Raw genomic sequence first — 17,605 nt, 5'->3', positions numbered from 1 at the left:
ATTAGATAGTGGTGATGGTTGCACAACACTGTGAATATACTAAAAACCACTGACTTGTATGCTTTAAAATGATTAAAGTGGTGACTTTTATGTTGTGTGAATTCATCCCAATTAAAATAAATAGATGAAATTAAATATTAATATTTTATTTAATCTAAATACCTCCAAATTATCATTTCAAGATGTAATCAACATAACAGTATTAATGAGATACTTTACTTTTTTTTTTTTTTTTCCCCCACACCAAGCCTTTGAAGTCTAGCACATTTTACACTTACAGCACATCTCAACTGGGACATTTCAGAGCTCAGCAGCCACCTGCTAGAGAGAGAGCATAGCCCCTGAGCAATAAGAGGAGAGGGCAGGAGAGTGCCAGTTAGTTATTATTTATTTACGACACCCAAATAGGATTACACACTCACACTGGCACCGATTCACAGCAACAACAGACAAGTTGTCATCCAAACGCTTCACACCCACGGTGCCTGTGGGCCAAACACTGGCCCACTGAACATACGTGGTTTCTCAGAGAAACCACAGCACAAACGGTGAGGCAACACGTCCAGTCCACAAAACCCTACAGCTGACATAAGTCATTGCTGTGATTTAAAATATCACATGCAGAAATGTGAACACTGGCGGAATATTTGATATTAAGAAATTATGTGGAGTTTGGGGGTAGTGCCGTTACGACAAAGGATGATCCCACCTTTTAGAGATACGTACTGAAATATGAATGATCAAAACGGCATGAATTATAATCACTGAAGCTTGATGTTGGACACTGGGAATCCATTAGATCATTCTGTCTATTTTTTCATGTTTAAACTTTTCTACAGTTAGTCTACACACACAGACACACTAATCTTGTGACACTGCCAATAATTAAAACAGAAAAAGCAAAGTTAAAAACAAATCCTTTTTTAAATCTTAACTACAAGGCTGATTTTAGTGGGAAAAAAAGGTGAGTTAGATGATAGTGAGGTTAACTTTTTTTTTTTTTGGCCGTGCCACACAGCTTGCAAGATCTTACCTAGTCCCTCGACCAGGGATCAAACCCAGGCCATGGCAGTGAAAGCACTGAGTCCTAACCACTGGACCGCCAGGGAATCCCCAAACTTTTGTTTTCTGAAGGGAATTTTGGGAGGCTCAAGACCTTTTAGAGGCGCGGATCCTTCCCATGTGTTACTTCTCACTTACACAGTTGGCCCTCTGTATCCACGGATTTCACACCCGCCGTCGGTTGAAGCCACGGACACAAGGGCGGGCTGCACTCCACCAGTCATACGCCGGGCCTGAGCATCACGGAGGCTGGCAACCACGGGGTGTCCGGGAACCGATCTCCCGAGGCTACCCAGGGACAACTCCAATTTCACTCCCCAAACTGAGCAGTTGTCTTATCACAGTATATACAGCTCCGTCAACAATTTATCAGCTATAAGGGCTTTTGAGGCTCATTAAGGGATAAAAGGGAGGAGCAAGAAAGAGAGAAATAAATAGAGAGATTGAGAGCATCAGAAAAAAGATGGGGGAGGGTCGTGATTTTCTTGAAGAAAATAAAAAGACTTGAAAGGAGACGGAAGGTTCTGTGGATTCTGATTCCGGGTCTGCTCAAGCTGCCCACCGTGGGGACGAGAACGAGGCCGACAGGGAGGTAGCCTTGGACCAAGACTGGTTCACACCCATGCCCAGCTCCCCAGGAAGGGGCACAATGGTTAAAGGAGGGAGGACAGACGGAGGGAGAGGGGAGGAAGGGAGGGTAGGGAATGGAAGATGAAGGGAGGAGGAGGGGAGGAGAGGGGAGGGGAGGAGGGATGGGGAGGGGAGGAGGAGGGGAGGGAAGGGGAGGAGGAGGGGAGGGAAGGGGAGGGGAGGAGGAGGGGAGGGAAGGGGAGGAGGAGGGGAGGGAAGGGGAGGAGGGGAGGGAAAGGGAGGAGGGGAGGGGAGGGGAGGAGGGGAGGGGAGGGGGAGGGGAGGGGAGGGGAGGAGGGGAGGGGAGGGGGAGGGGAGGGGAGGGGAGGAGGGGAGGGGAGGGGAGGGGAGGGGAGGGAGCAAACCAAGACTGCCCTGACTGAGAACCTGCGGTAACCGTCTCCCTGGTCACAGGCAGCCCAGCCTCTAGCCCACTGTGACCTGGGTCACAGAGAACTGCCAGGAGGACCCAAACAGGGCAGGCAGTGGGAACCCCAGATGGTTCTTTGCTGCCTCTCTAGCAGCTGGCTCTCAGGCAGAATGGCCTCGTTCTCAGCGCGCAGACCCTGATGGTCTGTCATCAGCTGCCAGGGAACTTGGGGCCCTTCCCCTGGAGCAGCCCACTTGGGGTGCCCCTCCTTGGCACCACGCCCCAGCCCTCACCAGGACAGGCACAGCTGGAAAGCTGCCCACACAGGGGCTGGAGCTGGAAAATCTTCATCCCTGCTTTCGGAGGAAGAAAAGCACTGATGGCAGCACGTACAGCCTCAGCAATCCAAACGCTCCCTGGCCGTCCTTCAACCGGCCTGGAAGCGCCCCTGCCGCCGGCAGCGTGGGGTCCAGCCTCCTCCCGACCCACCCACCGCACCGGCCGCAGGAGGAGCTGGGCTGAGCCCCTTCCGTGGGCGCCAGTTTTCCTGTTCCCAAATGGGAATCCCAACAACTCGCCCTCCCCTGTGGGAGAGGCCACAATTTGGGAAGTTCTGACTTTCCGCAAACAGGGTGTACACAGACACTTGGGGACTAAGGAGAAAACTGAACTAAGTGTACGGATCCAGGGCCGCAGCCAGCGCTCCTAACACATCCCACACTGTTTTAAACACGAAACCGCAGATCTCACTCATCAACACCAAAGGGAAATACATGAAAAGACGGCTAGGTCAAATTCCCTTTTTGTATTTCACATCAAACGCCTGTCCTGCAGTGCTGGGTTAGAAGAAGAGAGGGTCGGGGAACTGTGAGGAGGGGAGAACCAGACAAAAGCCACCCGGGGGCGCCCCTCGCTCCCGAGGAGCAAGGAGATGCTGACGGAAAGGCTCTTTCCTGCAGGAAGAAGCCGAGCGGAGAGCGAGCACCTTTGCAGGGCTTGTTTCCCTTCCTGTGGACACAGGAGAGCAGAGCACAGAAAACACACTCCCGCCTGCTCAACCCAGACGGTCAGGGGCAATTCACAGACGGGAAGGCAAGATACCGCCCTCCCCATGGAGTTAACCCAGGACGTACTGTGACATCTAATTGGGTCTTGAATCAAGTAAGCTTCTCCCTTAGCTTCTCCTGACGTCCAGCATCAACCACAACAGACCCCAGGTGCGTTCCCTGCAAAGCAGGGACAGCACAGAAAATGTGTTTTGCTGTTTCTCCTAACAAACACTCTTTTTTCTTTTTAATGTTGGGGGGTAAGTTACTTGAGTTTAATCACAAAGCTGTCTTTGAAGGCTACATTCAAGCAGCAAACTATAGTATTTACAACCTGAAAAGACTGAGAGTCTTCTGAAACACTTTTTCTCAGGAAACAGATTTTTGGTGGATTGCTTTCACCTGCTTCCCCGTTCTGCCTCTATACAGACCTGTCCCTCACCTCAACCCATCCCACCTGCCACCCAGGCCTTTCCACTCTTCCTCCTGGCCGTCTCTCAAATATGCTCACTTTACAGAATTCATTCCACTCCTACCTCAATTCAGCTCAGCAACATGTTTGATTCAGATATTTCAAGAGCTGCCTGAGTGGTCTGCCTCCTCTCTGCCCCGCTCCCCAGGGGCCCGGGCCTGCCTTTTAAGCCCCCAGATCTGATCTGACAGCCTTCATCTACAGCTTGAACCCTGTGATGGGTCCCCCGTCCTCGAACTCAAGTCCAAACCCCCTAGTGACTTACAAAAGACCCTCTTCTTAGGACCCCTGCACCCCCCTCTACTCTGCGTCCAACCCCACTCTCTCTACACCCAGTCACCAGGTGCTGTCCCCGCACCCCGGGAGGGAAACATTCACCTGTCGCTTCCAGGTGACACGTGAGACGGCTCTCCTCACACAGTGACTCACACAACGTGCAGACACCCCGCTCCACCTGCCTGGTGGAAGATGCACTAGGTGTCTGAGGCACACAGCTCTTACTTACTGTGCCCTCCTGAATGGCAAAGGCTAATGCACGTTCTTCAGATTCGTTCCCAGCAGGATTTAGATTCAGATCAGAGGTATTGACTTGCGACTGGAACGCTGAACAGGGTGAGGGGGCTGGAGGTGTGGAATGCAGCAAGGCATGGGGACCCTGGCTCTGAGCTAGAGGTGCAGCAACCGCCTCCCGTCCAGCTCTAGGTCGGGCACAGGGAGCGCGCCTTCGGGGCCAGTCCTGCCTGGTGCCCCAGGAGCCGTCCCTGGCCCGGGGCTGCTCCTCCAGACCCTCCCACCTTTCTATAGTCACCTGCTTCCCTGTACTAACTCCTTTCTGCTTAAAAATCGACCCCGATAGACCTATAAACTCGTCTTTCTGCTGCATTCGACGGGAAGTGCACAGACAAAGGGCCCGGCCTGGTCCACCACAGGGTTCAAGGCCAGCACCTGGCAGAATAAATACTGAACAGATGGATAGAAATGGACATGGAGAATTAACAGCAATAAAAACAGAAAAGCTATTTTAGAACCCTTGATTCTTCAGTCAACCACAGTGGTAAAAGGTGATAAAAATCAAAAAAACTACTTTTATCTGCACAAGCCCACTCTGATTCCCTAAGAAAACCCACTGTCTGGAAGAAAATCATCACTGTTCCCAGCTACGGAAGAAAGGCTGGCCCAGAAAGAAGAAACTGGAACACTCAGAACTGTGTCCTGCTGTTTGAAAATTCAGGGTGGTGAGGCCAAAGGGATGGAAAGAACCAGCAGCCCAGGCCCAGCCCTGCCCCCGCCAGCCACTCTGCAGGCCCCCGAGCCGGGTTACCTCTCAGGGGGTCAGTCCTCGCTTCCATCTCAGAGGTGACAGTGCCTGTCTCCCAGGCTGGCACGTTGAGAAATGACATGTGTGAAAGCATTCTGGGAACTCTAAAGCAGGACAAATGGCCAGACTTCTTAATGCTCGTCGTTTCCTTTTCAAGAGGCAGAATCTTACAGAGGAAGTCACTCATAGAAACCAGCGCTGCCGCGACCGAGGGAAGCAGCCCCAGCCCAGGTCCAAACACTGCACAGGAGCCAGGAGGCACACACCTGGGGTTCTCCTGGCCCCAACACACCCCCCCCCCACTACCCGTCACTCACAACAGGAAAGCCCCAGAAACGTAGGATATTTTCCCGCCACTCACCTCAAATAATGCTTTCCAGAGCCCCTTCGTGCCCCACATCACCATGCAAGAGAGGACAAACCGGCAGCTGATAGGCCACCTCAATGGGGGCGCAGGTCACACAGGTGAGTGACAGCAGGGGGCCGAGGCAAGTGGAATGGGGGCCCGTCCTCCCTCTACCTTCCCAGCTGCCTCTTCTATTTAAGATTTCCTCTTCCTGGACACAAAACAGTTAACGTGTCGCCAGCGTCCCCTCTTCCACCCTCCCGCTTTACCATCTTTCTTCTTTTAGGTCAGGAACGGCACGGGAACCGTATTTCCACCACAAATGAAATGTTACTCAAACGATTTTCTTTGCACTACTCAGTGTTAATTTACATATTTTAACAAATAAGTGAGAAGTCTCAATATGCCAAAGCAGACAAATGGCTGCAAGAAACCAGTCTAGAAAGAATGTCCCAAACAAAACTATGGCAAATCAAGCTATTTCTGACTCTCACTTCTGGCAAGTGAAAATGAACACCAACAGCAGGACGTTCAGCCTTCCCTGGACAAAGTGCTACTTAGTAATTCAGGGTCTCCCAGACTTCTCCCCCGACCATCTCAAATATCAGGTAATCAGTCCCTCAAATGCCTTTAGGGCCACCACGTGGCTATAGGGCAGCAACTAGTCAGGAGGCTACCCAAGATCTTGGTCAGTCTTCAGACCCACAAACATTAACTGGCATTCTGCCAAGAGTAAAAGAATGAAGTCAACCACTCTGTGCCATCCTCAGGAGTCGAAGTAGACCTGTACAAGAGACTCTCCATTAGCTTTTGCCAAAACTAACTACAACCTGGGGCTCTGTTTCCACTGAGGACCCTTAAAAACCTGTTTTATAGGTATACACCTATACGCCGGTACAAAGAAAATAGTATTTCACTGGGTGCCTATGTGAGGATTATTTGTACCCACACAAATGCGGTGGTTTAAAAATATCCCCTCAAGTTCTTGACACTGCTCCCCAAGATGGAGTCTAATTCCCGCCCCTTTCATCTGGTCTGGCCTTAGTGACCTGCTTCTAACTAATGCACAGGAAGTGACCCTGCAGGCTTTTGAGGCCCAGCCAGTGAAAGGTATATGGGGTTGAATACGGTAGCCCCAAATTCATGTCCACCCAGAACCTGTGAATGATCCTGTTAACAACCTCATTTAGAAACAGGGTCTGTGCAGATGTAAGTTGTAGTGAAGTCAGGGGGGTGGGCCCCGAATCAGCATGACTAAAGAGAAGAGGTGAAGGTACAGAGACACAGAGGGAAGACAGAGGCAGAGACTGGAGTGATGCACCTGCAGGTGAAGGAATGTCAGAAACTGCCAGCAGACACCAGAATCTACTACAAGAGCCAAGAAGGGTCCTCCCCTAGAGCCTTTGAGGGAGCATGGCCCTGCTGACACCCTGACTGTGGACTTGCAGCCTCCAGAACCATGAAAAATCAAGCTTTTCGTTTTAAGCCATCCAGTTTGTGGTTTTTGTCCTGGCAGCCCTGGGAAACTCCTGTAAAAGATGACAGCTTCCTCCTGAATTGCTCGCTCCCTCTCCCTTTGTTGGTATCATCACCCTGGGAACCCAGCCTCCATGCTTCGAGGAAGCCGCCAGCCACATGGAAAAGCCACGTGTAGGGTCCCTGACTGCCAGACACACGAGTGAGGGAACCTTCAGGCAACTCCGCCCCAAGCCTTCAAAGCACCCCAGGGACTTCCCTGGTGGCGCAGTGGATAAGACTCCAGGCTCCCAATGCAGGGGGCCCGGGTTCGATCCCTGGTCAGGGAACTAGATCCCACATGCATGTCGCAACTAAGAGATTGCATGCTACAACTAAGGAGCCTGCCTGCTGCAACTAAGACCCAGCACAACCAAATAAATAAATAAATATTTTTAAAAAAAAGGGCACCCCAGATGGTGGAGTGTGGAGTAGAGACAAGTTGTTCCCTCTGGGCCCTCCCAAAGTGCAGACTGTGAGCAAAATAAATGTCTGTCATGGTTTTAAACCACTGTGTTTGGGGGCAATTTGTTATCCAATAATAAATAACAGGACAACACATATATGTATAATCCTGTTCACTTGACTCAAACGCAGATCTTCACATTCAAAACATGGTCCCCTACGCCAACTGGATGTCAAGGCAGTCTACAAAAGTTCCCTTCAGCAAACATTTATGAAGAATCCTCTTATCTGGAATTATACCCTTGCCTTCCTACCTAAGGGAGGGTCACCTCAATACCCCTAAGATAACAATGCAGAATAAGCCAAGAGTTTCTGGGTCTTTTTAAATGACGTGCAAAAACTAGGTGTGTTCAAACACGTTTATCATTTAAAGAACCCACTTTATCTACAATCTTCATGGCACACTACATTTATAAAAGCTTGAATGCAACCATCATTTATAAAAGCTTGAGTGTAATGTGTATTTTTTAAAAGGGGGTGGAAGGTTCCCAGTGGTTAATCTCTGAGTGATGGAATTACAGGTGATTTTGATTTTCTTTTTATATTTTCAAAATTGTCTACAACAACAATATTTTGATAATTAAGAAAAAGACAACTTTTTGACATTTACTTAATCCTGACTCATACACAATCATTTTTTGTGTTAAAACAAAGCTGAATATCCCTACTTATATATAACTCAGGAAATGAGTTTCCACCCAGTTAACTTGCATAATAGCGTTTATGCCAACGGTCTCAACCACATCTATTTATGCAACAGACAGGAATGCAGAAAAGAAAGAAAATGAAAATGACAGTCCAATCTCCAAGAATCATCTGAAGTCTCATTTGAAGTGTTTACCATCAAGCGGTCAGTCTGTGAGATTTGGTTCAAATTATCAAGACAGAGAACCTGACTGATCAGCCGCTGCCCTGGCAATGGGTGCACTTCACTGTGCCAGGCTTCTGCCTGCATCCAATGGGCTGTGGCTGGTGAAAAAGGAACAGGCCAGGAAGGTGCCGCAAGAAAAAGACAACAACAGCAGGACCACATTTGGTGAGCAAGGTGGAAAGAGCTAATAAAAATGTAATAATATATATGTACAACTTCTGTTCCAGCAATTCAACTTTTAAGTTTATCCCTAAAACTCCTGTGACCATGACTCACAATGACAAATTTTCTTATAATACAGTGTAAACATTCACACATATATTTTTATATATAAGCTGACACAATGGTTTGACCAAACAATACAAAATGATATAACAGTACTCTAATCTTTTAAATGTTTCCAATGTGGGTCATAACCTAATAAATTATTATTCACGGCTCATTAATGGGTCCCAAACTATAGTCAGAAAAATACTGCAAGCTTGTTGAAACTCACAGGTGCTGAGGGAGCAGCTCATTCTCTGCAACAGCCAGACCCTAGAAACAACTTACGGTCCCATAGCAGGGGTGGGTAAACTGTGCTATATTTATGCAAAGAAATAGGGCACAGCAGTGAGAATGAATAAACTAGATCTATATACCAACAGAGACCTCAAAAACAACGTTCACTGTAAAAAGCAAGTTAAGAGTGTTAGAGCAACCAAACATACAGTAAGAACTCCCAAAAAAAAAAAAAAAAACTGCATTGCTTTAGACGCATGTAGTAAAAGTTCAGAAATGGAAACTACAATCATTAAAATTCACAGTAGTGGCTTTGAGCAGGAGGGAAAGAGGGAAGGAACTGACAGGGAAGACACAGGGGACCACAACTTTGTTTTTGTTTTAAATAATTCCTGAGTGAGGAGCACAGAGATATTAACTTACTATTCTTCTGACCTTTCTGCACATCCGGCTATTTCATAATGAAACTGTTCTAGGTCTCATGACATCACTGTAGCGCAGCTGTTGAGAAGTTCACGTGATGTTTCCCACTTGCTACCCATTCTCGGTGACATCTGAAGGGGAGTCTGAGCAAGTTGGTCTCGGTACTGACGACCCTGAGACACACCTATGTCCCACATCTGGGTGGATGGCGCTCTCAGGGGAACAGCAGTGAGCAGTACATCTGCAGCCTGGCACATCTAAAAACTTCCAAAGATTCCAGTAAACGTCGGTAAAGATGAAAAATAAATCTTAGGGAAAAAAATCAACTGCTTTGTAACAGTACTGCCAATTTCTTTTTAAAGAATTATATCTATTTATAATGCCCTCTACTTTTAAAATCATTTCATTGAGGAAGGGTCAAAAAAAATGAAAATAAAAACCTGAGAACACAATTTTATTTTTAAAAGTATTAATACCATGAAACGTCCCATCTCCATCAGCAGTCTCTCTGGATTAGCTATCTGCACCATGATGATCTTGTGCCTGTGCACACACTGCAAGTGCATACAATTTTTTCAAAATTCTATACTTCTGAGGCCCAACATTCAGAGATTCTGACCTAGTGTATTTTATTTATCAGTATATATATTGATTCTTTATTTTATTTCACTTATTTATTTATTTATTTATTTTGGCCAAACCACACGGCTTGTGGGATCCTAGTGCCCCGACCAGGGATCGAACCCATGCCCCCCCACAGTGGAAGCACAGAGTCCTAAACACTGGACTGCCAGGGAATTCCTGACCTAGTGTATTTTAAAACTCTGTATCTCTTGGGTAAGCTCCCAGGTGATGGCTCCCGGGCACCCAGGTGAAGAGCGATTGCTCTGAAACAACTTCTGTAACCAGTAAGTTCAAATCCCCAAGGTGAGGCATAAACACCAGCCAATTTCATAAGCTGAACTGCTGATTCTTCACCACTGAACTCTGGCAAGCAACAGAGGCTTTGATGGGGAGCACAGCCACCCGATGAGGTGACCTCATCTTCCATCGCCCAATTCTGAGCCCTACAGAGAAAACGAAAAGGCACCAAAGAAGCAAAGGAGACCCAGCCTTGGCCCAACTGCTCCTCCACGGAACATGACTGTTAACTCAGAGGCCAAAAATCAGGGGTTTTACACGAGTTTTGTCTCTATGATCCAAACCTGTGCTGTCTACTATTTGGCTATTTAATTTTTTCCTTTCAGTTTTATTGAGATATAATTGGCATACAGCACTGTGTAAGTTTAAGGTGCAGAGCATAATAATCTGACTTATATACATCATGAAATGATTATCAAATAAGTTTCGTGAACATCGTCTCACAGATATAAAATTAAAGAAACAAAAAAATTTTTCTTCCTTGTGATGAGAACTCTTTAGGATTTACCCTCTTAACAACTTTCATACATAACATACAGCAGTGTGAATTATATTTATCATGGTGTACCTTACACCCTAGTACTTATTTACCTTGTAACTGGAAGTTTGTACCTTTTGACCGCCTTCATCCAATTCTGCCTCCCCCCACCTCCGGCCCCGCCTCTGGTAATCACAAATCTAATCTCTTTTTCTATTATTTTGTTTGTTTTTGAGGTATACTTGACCTACAACACTATGTAAGTTCCTGTTACACAACACAGTGACTCAATATCTCTATACATTTCAAAATGATCACCACAGTAAGTCTAGCTACCATCTGCCATCATACAAAGATATTACACAGTTATTCACCATATTCCCTATACTTAATGCCTGTGACTCATTTATTTTGCAACTAGAAGTCTGCACCTCTTCATCTCCCTTATCTATTTCTTTCCTCCCCCCATCCACCTCCCCTCTCCCCTCTGGTAACCAACCATCTGTTTGTTCTTTGTATCTATAAGTCTGTTTCTGTTTTGTTGTTTGTTCATTTGTTTTGTTTTTTAGATTCCACATATAAGAGAAATCATACAGTATTTGTCTTTCTCTGTCTTATTTCACTTAGCATAATACTCTCTAGGTCCATCCAAGTTTTTGCAAATGGCAAGACTTCATTCTTTTTGATGGCCGAATAGTATTCCACTGTATGTATACACCACATCTTCATTATCCATTCATCTACTGATGAGCACTTAGGTTGCTTCCATATCTTGGCTATTGTGAATAATGCTGCAATGAACACAGGGGTGCATATATCTTTTTAAATCAGTGTTTTTGTTTTCTTAGGATAAACACCCAGGAGTGGAACTGCTGGGTCATATGGTAGTTCTATTTTTAATTTTTTTGAGGAACCTCCATACTGTTCTCCATAGTGGCTGCACCAATTTACATTCCCACCAACAGCGCAGGAGGGTTCCCTTTTCTCCACATCCTCGCCAACACTTGTTATTTGTTGTCTTACTGATAATAGCCATTTTGACAGGTGTGAGGTGATATTTCACTGTGGTTTTGATTTCCATTTCCCTGATGATTAGTGATGTTGAGCACCTTTTCATGTGCCTGTTGGCCATCTGTATGCCTTCCTTGAAAAAAAAAGTCTATTCAGATCCTCTGCCCATTTTTTAATCGGGTTCTTTGTTTTTCTGATGTTGAGTTGTATGAGTTCTCTGCATATTTTAGATACTAACACCTATCAGATACATAGTTTGCAAATATCTTTTCCCATTCATCTGGCAGCCTTTGGTCTTGTTGATAATTTCCTTTGCTGTGCAAAAGCTTTTTCAGTTTGAGACATCCTCATTTGTTTATTTTTGCTTTTGGTCTGTCTCTACTGTCCAAACCTGTGCTGTCCAATATCTGGCTATTTAATTTTAAATTAGTTAAAATTAAAGAAAACTCAAAATTCAGTTCCTTAGTCCCACTAGCCACATTTTAGGTATTCAACAGCTACACGGGGCCAGCGGCTACCGTACCACAGAACAAAAAAAGGAACATTTCCACCGTCACAGGGAATTCTGTTAGACAGTGTTGACCCGAACAAAGCATGAATTTCATTACCACACTGTCCCTGATAGGTTCGGCTTTCAAGCTTCTACCCAGCCCCCCACTTGGGGACTTTTATACCCATGCAGAGTAGCAATGCCAGCCTGAGGTGAGGATGCTGGCCGAGGCTGGAACTCCCTAGGTCACGTGAGGTTTGCACCCATACATGCCAGCAAGCCGGCTCCTCCCACAGCTGAGAATCACTATCAGTCCACCAGCAGGGTCTTTAAAATTCTGAAAAAGAGCCTCATTGCAATTCAAAGCACGAGTGCTAACTTCCTAAGATTAAAAGAAATAGATAACACAGAGTCATGTACTGGGGTGACGGACCAGCCCAACTTCTCTGAGGACTTCCCAGACAGATTGAAACAATCAGGTATTTTTTGCCTCAGAATTTGGAACTGGGGACAAAGGAGAGCTAGCAGGAATACAGTAGTCTTTCGAAGCAAGGAGACAGAAAAGTGATCCCATCGCCCGGCTTTAACAGCTACCAACTCAGGCCAACCTGGTTTCTTCTGTGGCCACACCCAGGCCCCCTGCGTGATTTAGGTGATAGAGAGCTCTGGAGAGGCCCCCTGCGGCCCAGAGAAGCGGGGTCTGCACAGAGCAGAAGGAGGCCAGGGGCAGAGATGGAGGCCCCGCTGGCGGCCATCCAGGGTCTAGGTCACATCCTAGGTGACAGTTACGAACTCCCTTTGGACCTCAGATCCCTCCCTGTACAATGAGCACCAACTTCATGAGGCTGCTGAGAGGAAGACAGGAGACAATCCCTGTGTAATGCTGAACGTAACCCTGGCTTGGCAGAGATTTGAAAAACATGCGCTCTGGTCGCTGGTGTGACAGCCGTTGTTGGTGCTCTTTCCACGGCTCAACTGTGCTGTTCGCGCTTGGCTCTAACAGACACTCCAGCCCCTCCTTCATCTCTTCTGAAAGCCAGGACCATCTGGTCTCATGGTTTTAATTTAGAAGAAAAAAGAAGAGTCCACACCAAAAAATAATAATAATAATATTATCACTCCAGACGCTGTGGTTTACTACTACCTCTACCCCTACGCTATCACCGTTACTACCACGACAACTAGTTGCCATAATACTAGCTACCGCGTTTCGGGCTCCTGCTCCATGTCAGGCACTGTGATAAACCCTTCATAAATATTACACCGAATCATTGCAGCCACCCTGCAAAAGGGATTCTGTCGTTATTTCCACTTGGCGGCTGAGAAAACAGGTCCAGAGAACTTAACTGACCTCCCTGAAATCATGCAGTTAAGGAAAACAAGAATTCGAACCCAGGGCTGCCTGGCCGGAAGCCCCATGCCATTCACCGCCACCCCAAGCTACGGCAAAAATCCTCCTGGAGCTAAGAAACGAGCCCCCACTCCCAAAATGAAAAGACCTTTATATCACATCTCCTAAAAGCTTACAACTCCAAATGAAAGGACTCTCACCCTTTCCCAGCGGCTATATGACTCTCTCTCCAATGTGTACTTTACCTTCTGTACTGGGGCTCCTTGACTTTCAATATCCACTGTTAGATGTTTGCTGTGACTGCAAGAGCCTCCCTCCCCTTGGATGCTCAAACAGTTCTTGAACTTGGGGGTGGGGCAGGAGTGCTAAGATCCCGCATTATGTCCCCTTTTTTAAAAAGAAGCCGTAAAACTGAAGCATTCAGAACCGAGGTGTAACAGTCACCTGGTTTCTGGCTGGGAGATGTTCCCTCTCATTTCCTCCTATAGAGGCAGATGTTTTTAGGAAACAGTCAGTCAATCACATTTCAAAGAATTCCAAGTCTGAAGTCTTATCCCCACAAAAGCTCACACTCAATAAACCAGCATTTCTATATCTAGGGCTTGCCTGTGGTGAAGCTTCATTGACTGTGTTACTATGAATTCGCTAGAACAAACGGTTCCGTGCAGCGCAGTCTCTGAGGACTCTGCCCATACAATACGGGAAGCACGGCTGTCTGCAACCTGTTTTACAGGACTCTGGAGCCCCTCAGCGTACCAAGGCCAAGGCAGAAGGTCCCATGAGCAGAAATTACCCTGCAATCGCTTTTCCTTCTCCCCACCCCAAACGGGCACCCACACTCTGTGCAATGCACAAAAATATCCAGGAGCTTGGAGGAGTATGAAAAGAGAGATTAGTCATTCCCAGAATTTTGGATTTCATGAGCCAGTAAAATTTCAGAGGCATTTGGGAGACTGATGAAGTTAAGAAAACAAGGACAGTTAAAAGCAATAAGCAAACACCACATGCAGACACGAACAGCCCTTCTATCTTCTATCACTACCATTTCAAAAAAAAAAAGTTAAAAACAAAACGTAGAAGGCCAGAGACTCAGAGTATCAATAAAAGACAATTCTTCCTACAGAAAAAAGAGTCAAATTTTCAGGTAATGACACACATACACACAGGGGTGGAGAGGCAGGCAGACAGGTACACAAAACTTCCTCCTTTTTCTTCCCTCCCTGTAGATGGGAAAACCTTGCTCTGGCTGGTCCCAGACCTCAGCACGTACGGTCCTTCCCACCTTGCCCTGTTCGGCCCAGGCCCAATGGGGCAAGGCTGCTGGTCTCTGCTGGGTCCCCTTTCCCAGCCCAACACTCCCCAGGTCCTATCACAGGCCTCCTTCCTAACTGGGCAGAGGGCCAGGGTGCCAGAGACCTTCTCGGCACATCCTGCAAATCCCAGATGGAGTTTCTGCCAACTCTATCCCTTGAGAATAAACTCTGCCACCTCCCAAAGCGTGCTTCAGGAGGTTAAGCATGTGTACACACTGTGAGAAATGGCAAGGTCCCATTCTATTCAGTTAAAGGGGATTTCAGGAGCACAGATAGTGTCACCCACACATGAGAAAAAGGGAGAACTTTCCTATAGGAAAGCACTTTATTATAAAGTTATAGGGAGCACTTTCCTATAACAGCATTAAAACTGGAACAATTCCCAAAGGAGAAATACACATTTGTGACTATGAGAAAGTACTCCGCAAATAAGAAAAAAGTATTTCTCACCTTTTAAACCAGTTACACAGGAAAAGTCTGAGGCCCTATCTAGAAATGATTCATGATCTGGTAACTAGTAGCACTCTACACAGATTTGGCTCTTACTAATCCGTGTGCCTCTCTCTGTGAAATGCTTGATTTATTGGAAGGAGGTCATATCCTGAGATCCATTATCTTGAATGTGGACTTGGTTTTAGTAGGAAATAGTCAAATCTTGCGAGGAAATAGTCATGAGTTTGATGCACTTTAGAAAGGAAGATATTAGTAACTCACACCATTATACAATTTAACAAACAGGAAAGTAGAGTCACACAGTCCCAAGAAAACCAGAAAAAGCAAGACACGTAAAGCTTAGATACGCTCACTAATGGGAAGCCCCTTTTTTAATCTGTGCAGGATCTGGTATTCTTTAAATTTAAAAACCAGCACTCTTGGGTCCCCTACCTTCTTTGTTAGTATATATGAGGAGGTCTACATCTCCTCTCACTGTGAGATGCTCAAGGGCACAAATGCTATTCCTCTGTGAGATACAAGCATCCGGCACAGGCCTGGCACAGAGTAGGTACTTAATGCATACTTGTAGAAAGTAAGGAAAAAAGGTAACAGGAGGACAAACGTGCCGCTAAGACAGTTCTTTTGCATTTCTCCCATTTATCAGCACTGCAAAAGTTTTTCCAACAAACCCACCCAGGGCCTAACGGCGATATGAGGAGACACCCAGAGCTTGATCAAGAGGCTCATTCCACGTAACTACATTACATACACACACAGCGGCTTATCCTCCCACTGAGGAGAATTCGACAGCGTATAAATGGTACTTAGAACAGAATTAAGAGGAAAACCAAGCAGGTCTTGCCTTTTCATCCTGGTATAACTTGTTGACGCTCTCCATCTGAAAGTTGTGGCTGGACTGAATTTTGTCCAGCTGTTCCCGCTGCTTTTCCAGCTCCCCCTGGAACTCGTTCTTTTTCATCTCCACGGCCCCTCGCTCCGCTGCCGCCCTGCGGACCCTGCCTTCCAGCTCCACGATGCGCGTCTGCAAGGACATCGCAGTGTAAGGACCGTGTCAAGCCATGTCCAGACCAGACCGCCCGCGCTCCCTCAGCAAGACCACGCTGGGGCCCCAGCCAGCATCAAGTGTGGTCACACACGGTGTGTTCCCAGGGCTCAATCTTTTAGGTCAGCGGTGTAGATGCTCCCACAGGTTATTCTAGAGAAATGGTGGAATTCACTTCTCTGAGCATCTGTGTCTCCACCGCGTGTCTCCGTGGAAACACCACCACACCCCTCACAGGGATTTGGGAGGCCTGAATGAGGCAGGTACACACACACCTCATTTTATTGAGCTTCACAGATACTGTGTTTTTTAGGAATTGACGGTTTGTGGCAACCCTGCGTGGAGTAAGTCTGTCAGCATCATTTTTCCAACAGCATTTGTTAACTTCACATCTCTGTGTCACATTTTGGTAATTCTCGCCATATTTCAAATTTTTTCATTATTATTATATTTGTTATGATGATCTGCAATCATGATCATTGAAGTTACTACTATGACTCCCTGAAGGCTCAGATGATGGTTACCATTTTTTAGCAGTAAAGTATTTTTATTTTTTTATCTTTTGGCCGTGCCTCGAAGCATGTGGGGATCTTAGTTCCCCGACCAGGGATCGAACCCGCACCCCTGCATTGGAAGCGAGAAGTCTTAACCACTGGACCGCCAGGGAAGTCCCAGCAGTATTTTTAAATTAAGTAGGTACTTTTTTTAGACATAACACTATTGAACACTTAACAGACTACCATATAGTGTAAATATAACTTTTTATGCACTAGGAAAACAAAAACTCACGTGACTTGTTTTATTGCGCTATTGGCTTTATTGCAGCAGTCTGGAACTGAATTCGGGATATCGCCAAGGTCTGCCTGTACATAAAATGCCTTATGCTTTACAGGGCGTGAGCTGGTGCTCAAATATTTAGTTCCTTTTCCTCACTAACAGAGCATTTAACACTCTTTATAAGACACAGTCTCTGAAAACAGATTCAATTCTCTGGACACCAAGACCCCATCTGCCCAGAGAACAGGGGTCCAGTGGAAGCTCAGACGAAAGCACTACAACCGTGGGAGGTAAGCATGAGAGGAGGACAAAACGCCCCTATGGGATGGATTTCCATGGCTAAGAGCTCAAGCTCTGCCGTCAGAAAGACTGGGTTGGCATCCCAGCTCCCCTCGTCCTTAACCTCTCCGAGCCTTAGTTTGCCCACCTGTGAAATGGGGAACATAAAATCCCAACCTGAGAGAGTCTGTGTACAAAAGAAGGTGATGTATGCAATATATCCTTAAAGAAAAATTATTCTGACGCTTGCTAAAATGATAAGGAAAACTTTATTCAAGGCTACTGCAACAGGGGTCGTGACTACTGCAGTCAGGAGAGAAACTGTTCTCCACTCTGAGCACAGCAAAGACAGCAGAGGATTTATAGCCAACGAGCAGAGTGAGGGGGTCAGTGGGTGGAAAAGCACTGAGAGGGTGGGGAGATTCTTGCTAAACTGGCCTCACAGGAGTCTTGCTAAAGGCAGGCCCA

General features: G+C 46.5%; 1 protein-coding gene across 2 annotated transcripts in view; it reads right to left on the bottom strand.

Annotated features, from left to right (window-relative positions):
* GOLM1 (golgi membrane protein 1) overlaps positions 1 to 17,605 on the bottom strand; it is a 57,960-nt gene that overhangs the window by 29,216 nt on the left and 11,139 nt on the right. For both annotated transcript variants that reach the window (XM_059924500.1, XM_059924501.1), the window contains exon 3: positions 15,881 to 16,060. In XM_059924500.1, the coding sequence (XP_059780483.1) occupies positions 15,881 to 16,060 (180 nt within the window). The remainder of the gene's footprint in view (positions 1 to 15,880; positions 16,061 to 17,605) is intronic.

The sequence above is a fragment of the Balaenoptera ricei genome, chromosome 6 (genome assembly GCF_028023285.1).
Source record: "Balaenoptera ricei isolate mBalRic1 chromosome 6, mBalRic1.hap2, whole genome shotgun sequence".
Taxonomy (NCBI): domain Eukaryota; kingdom Metazoa; phylum Chordata; class Mammalia; order Artiodactyla; family Balaenopteridae; genus Balaenoptera; species Balaenoptera ricei.
This window is presented reverse-complemented; position numbering and strand designations above follow the sequence as displayed.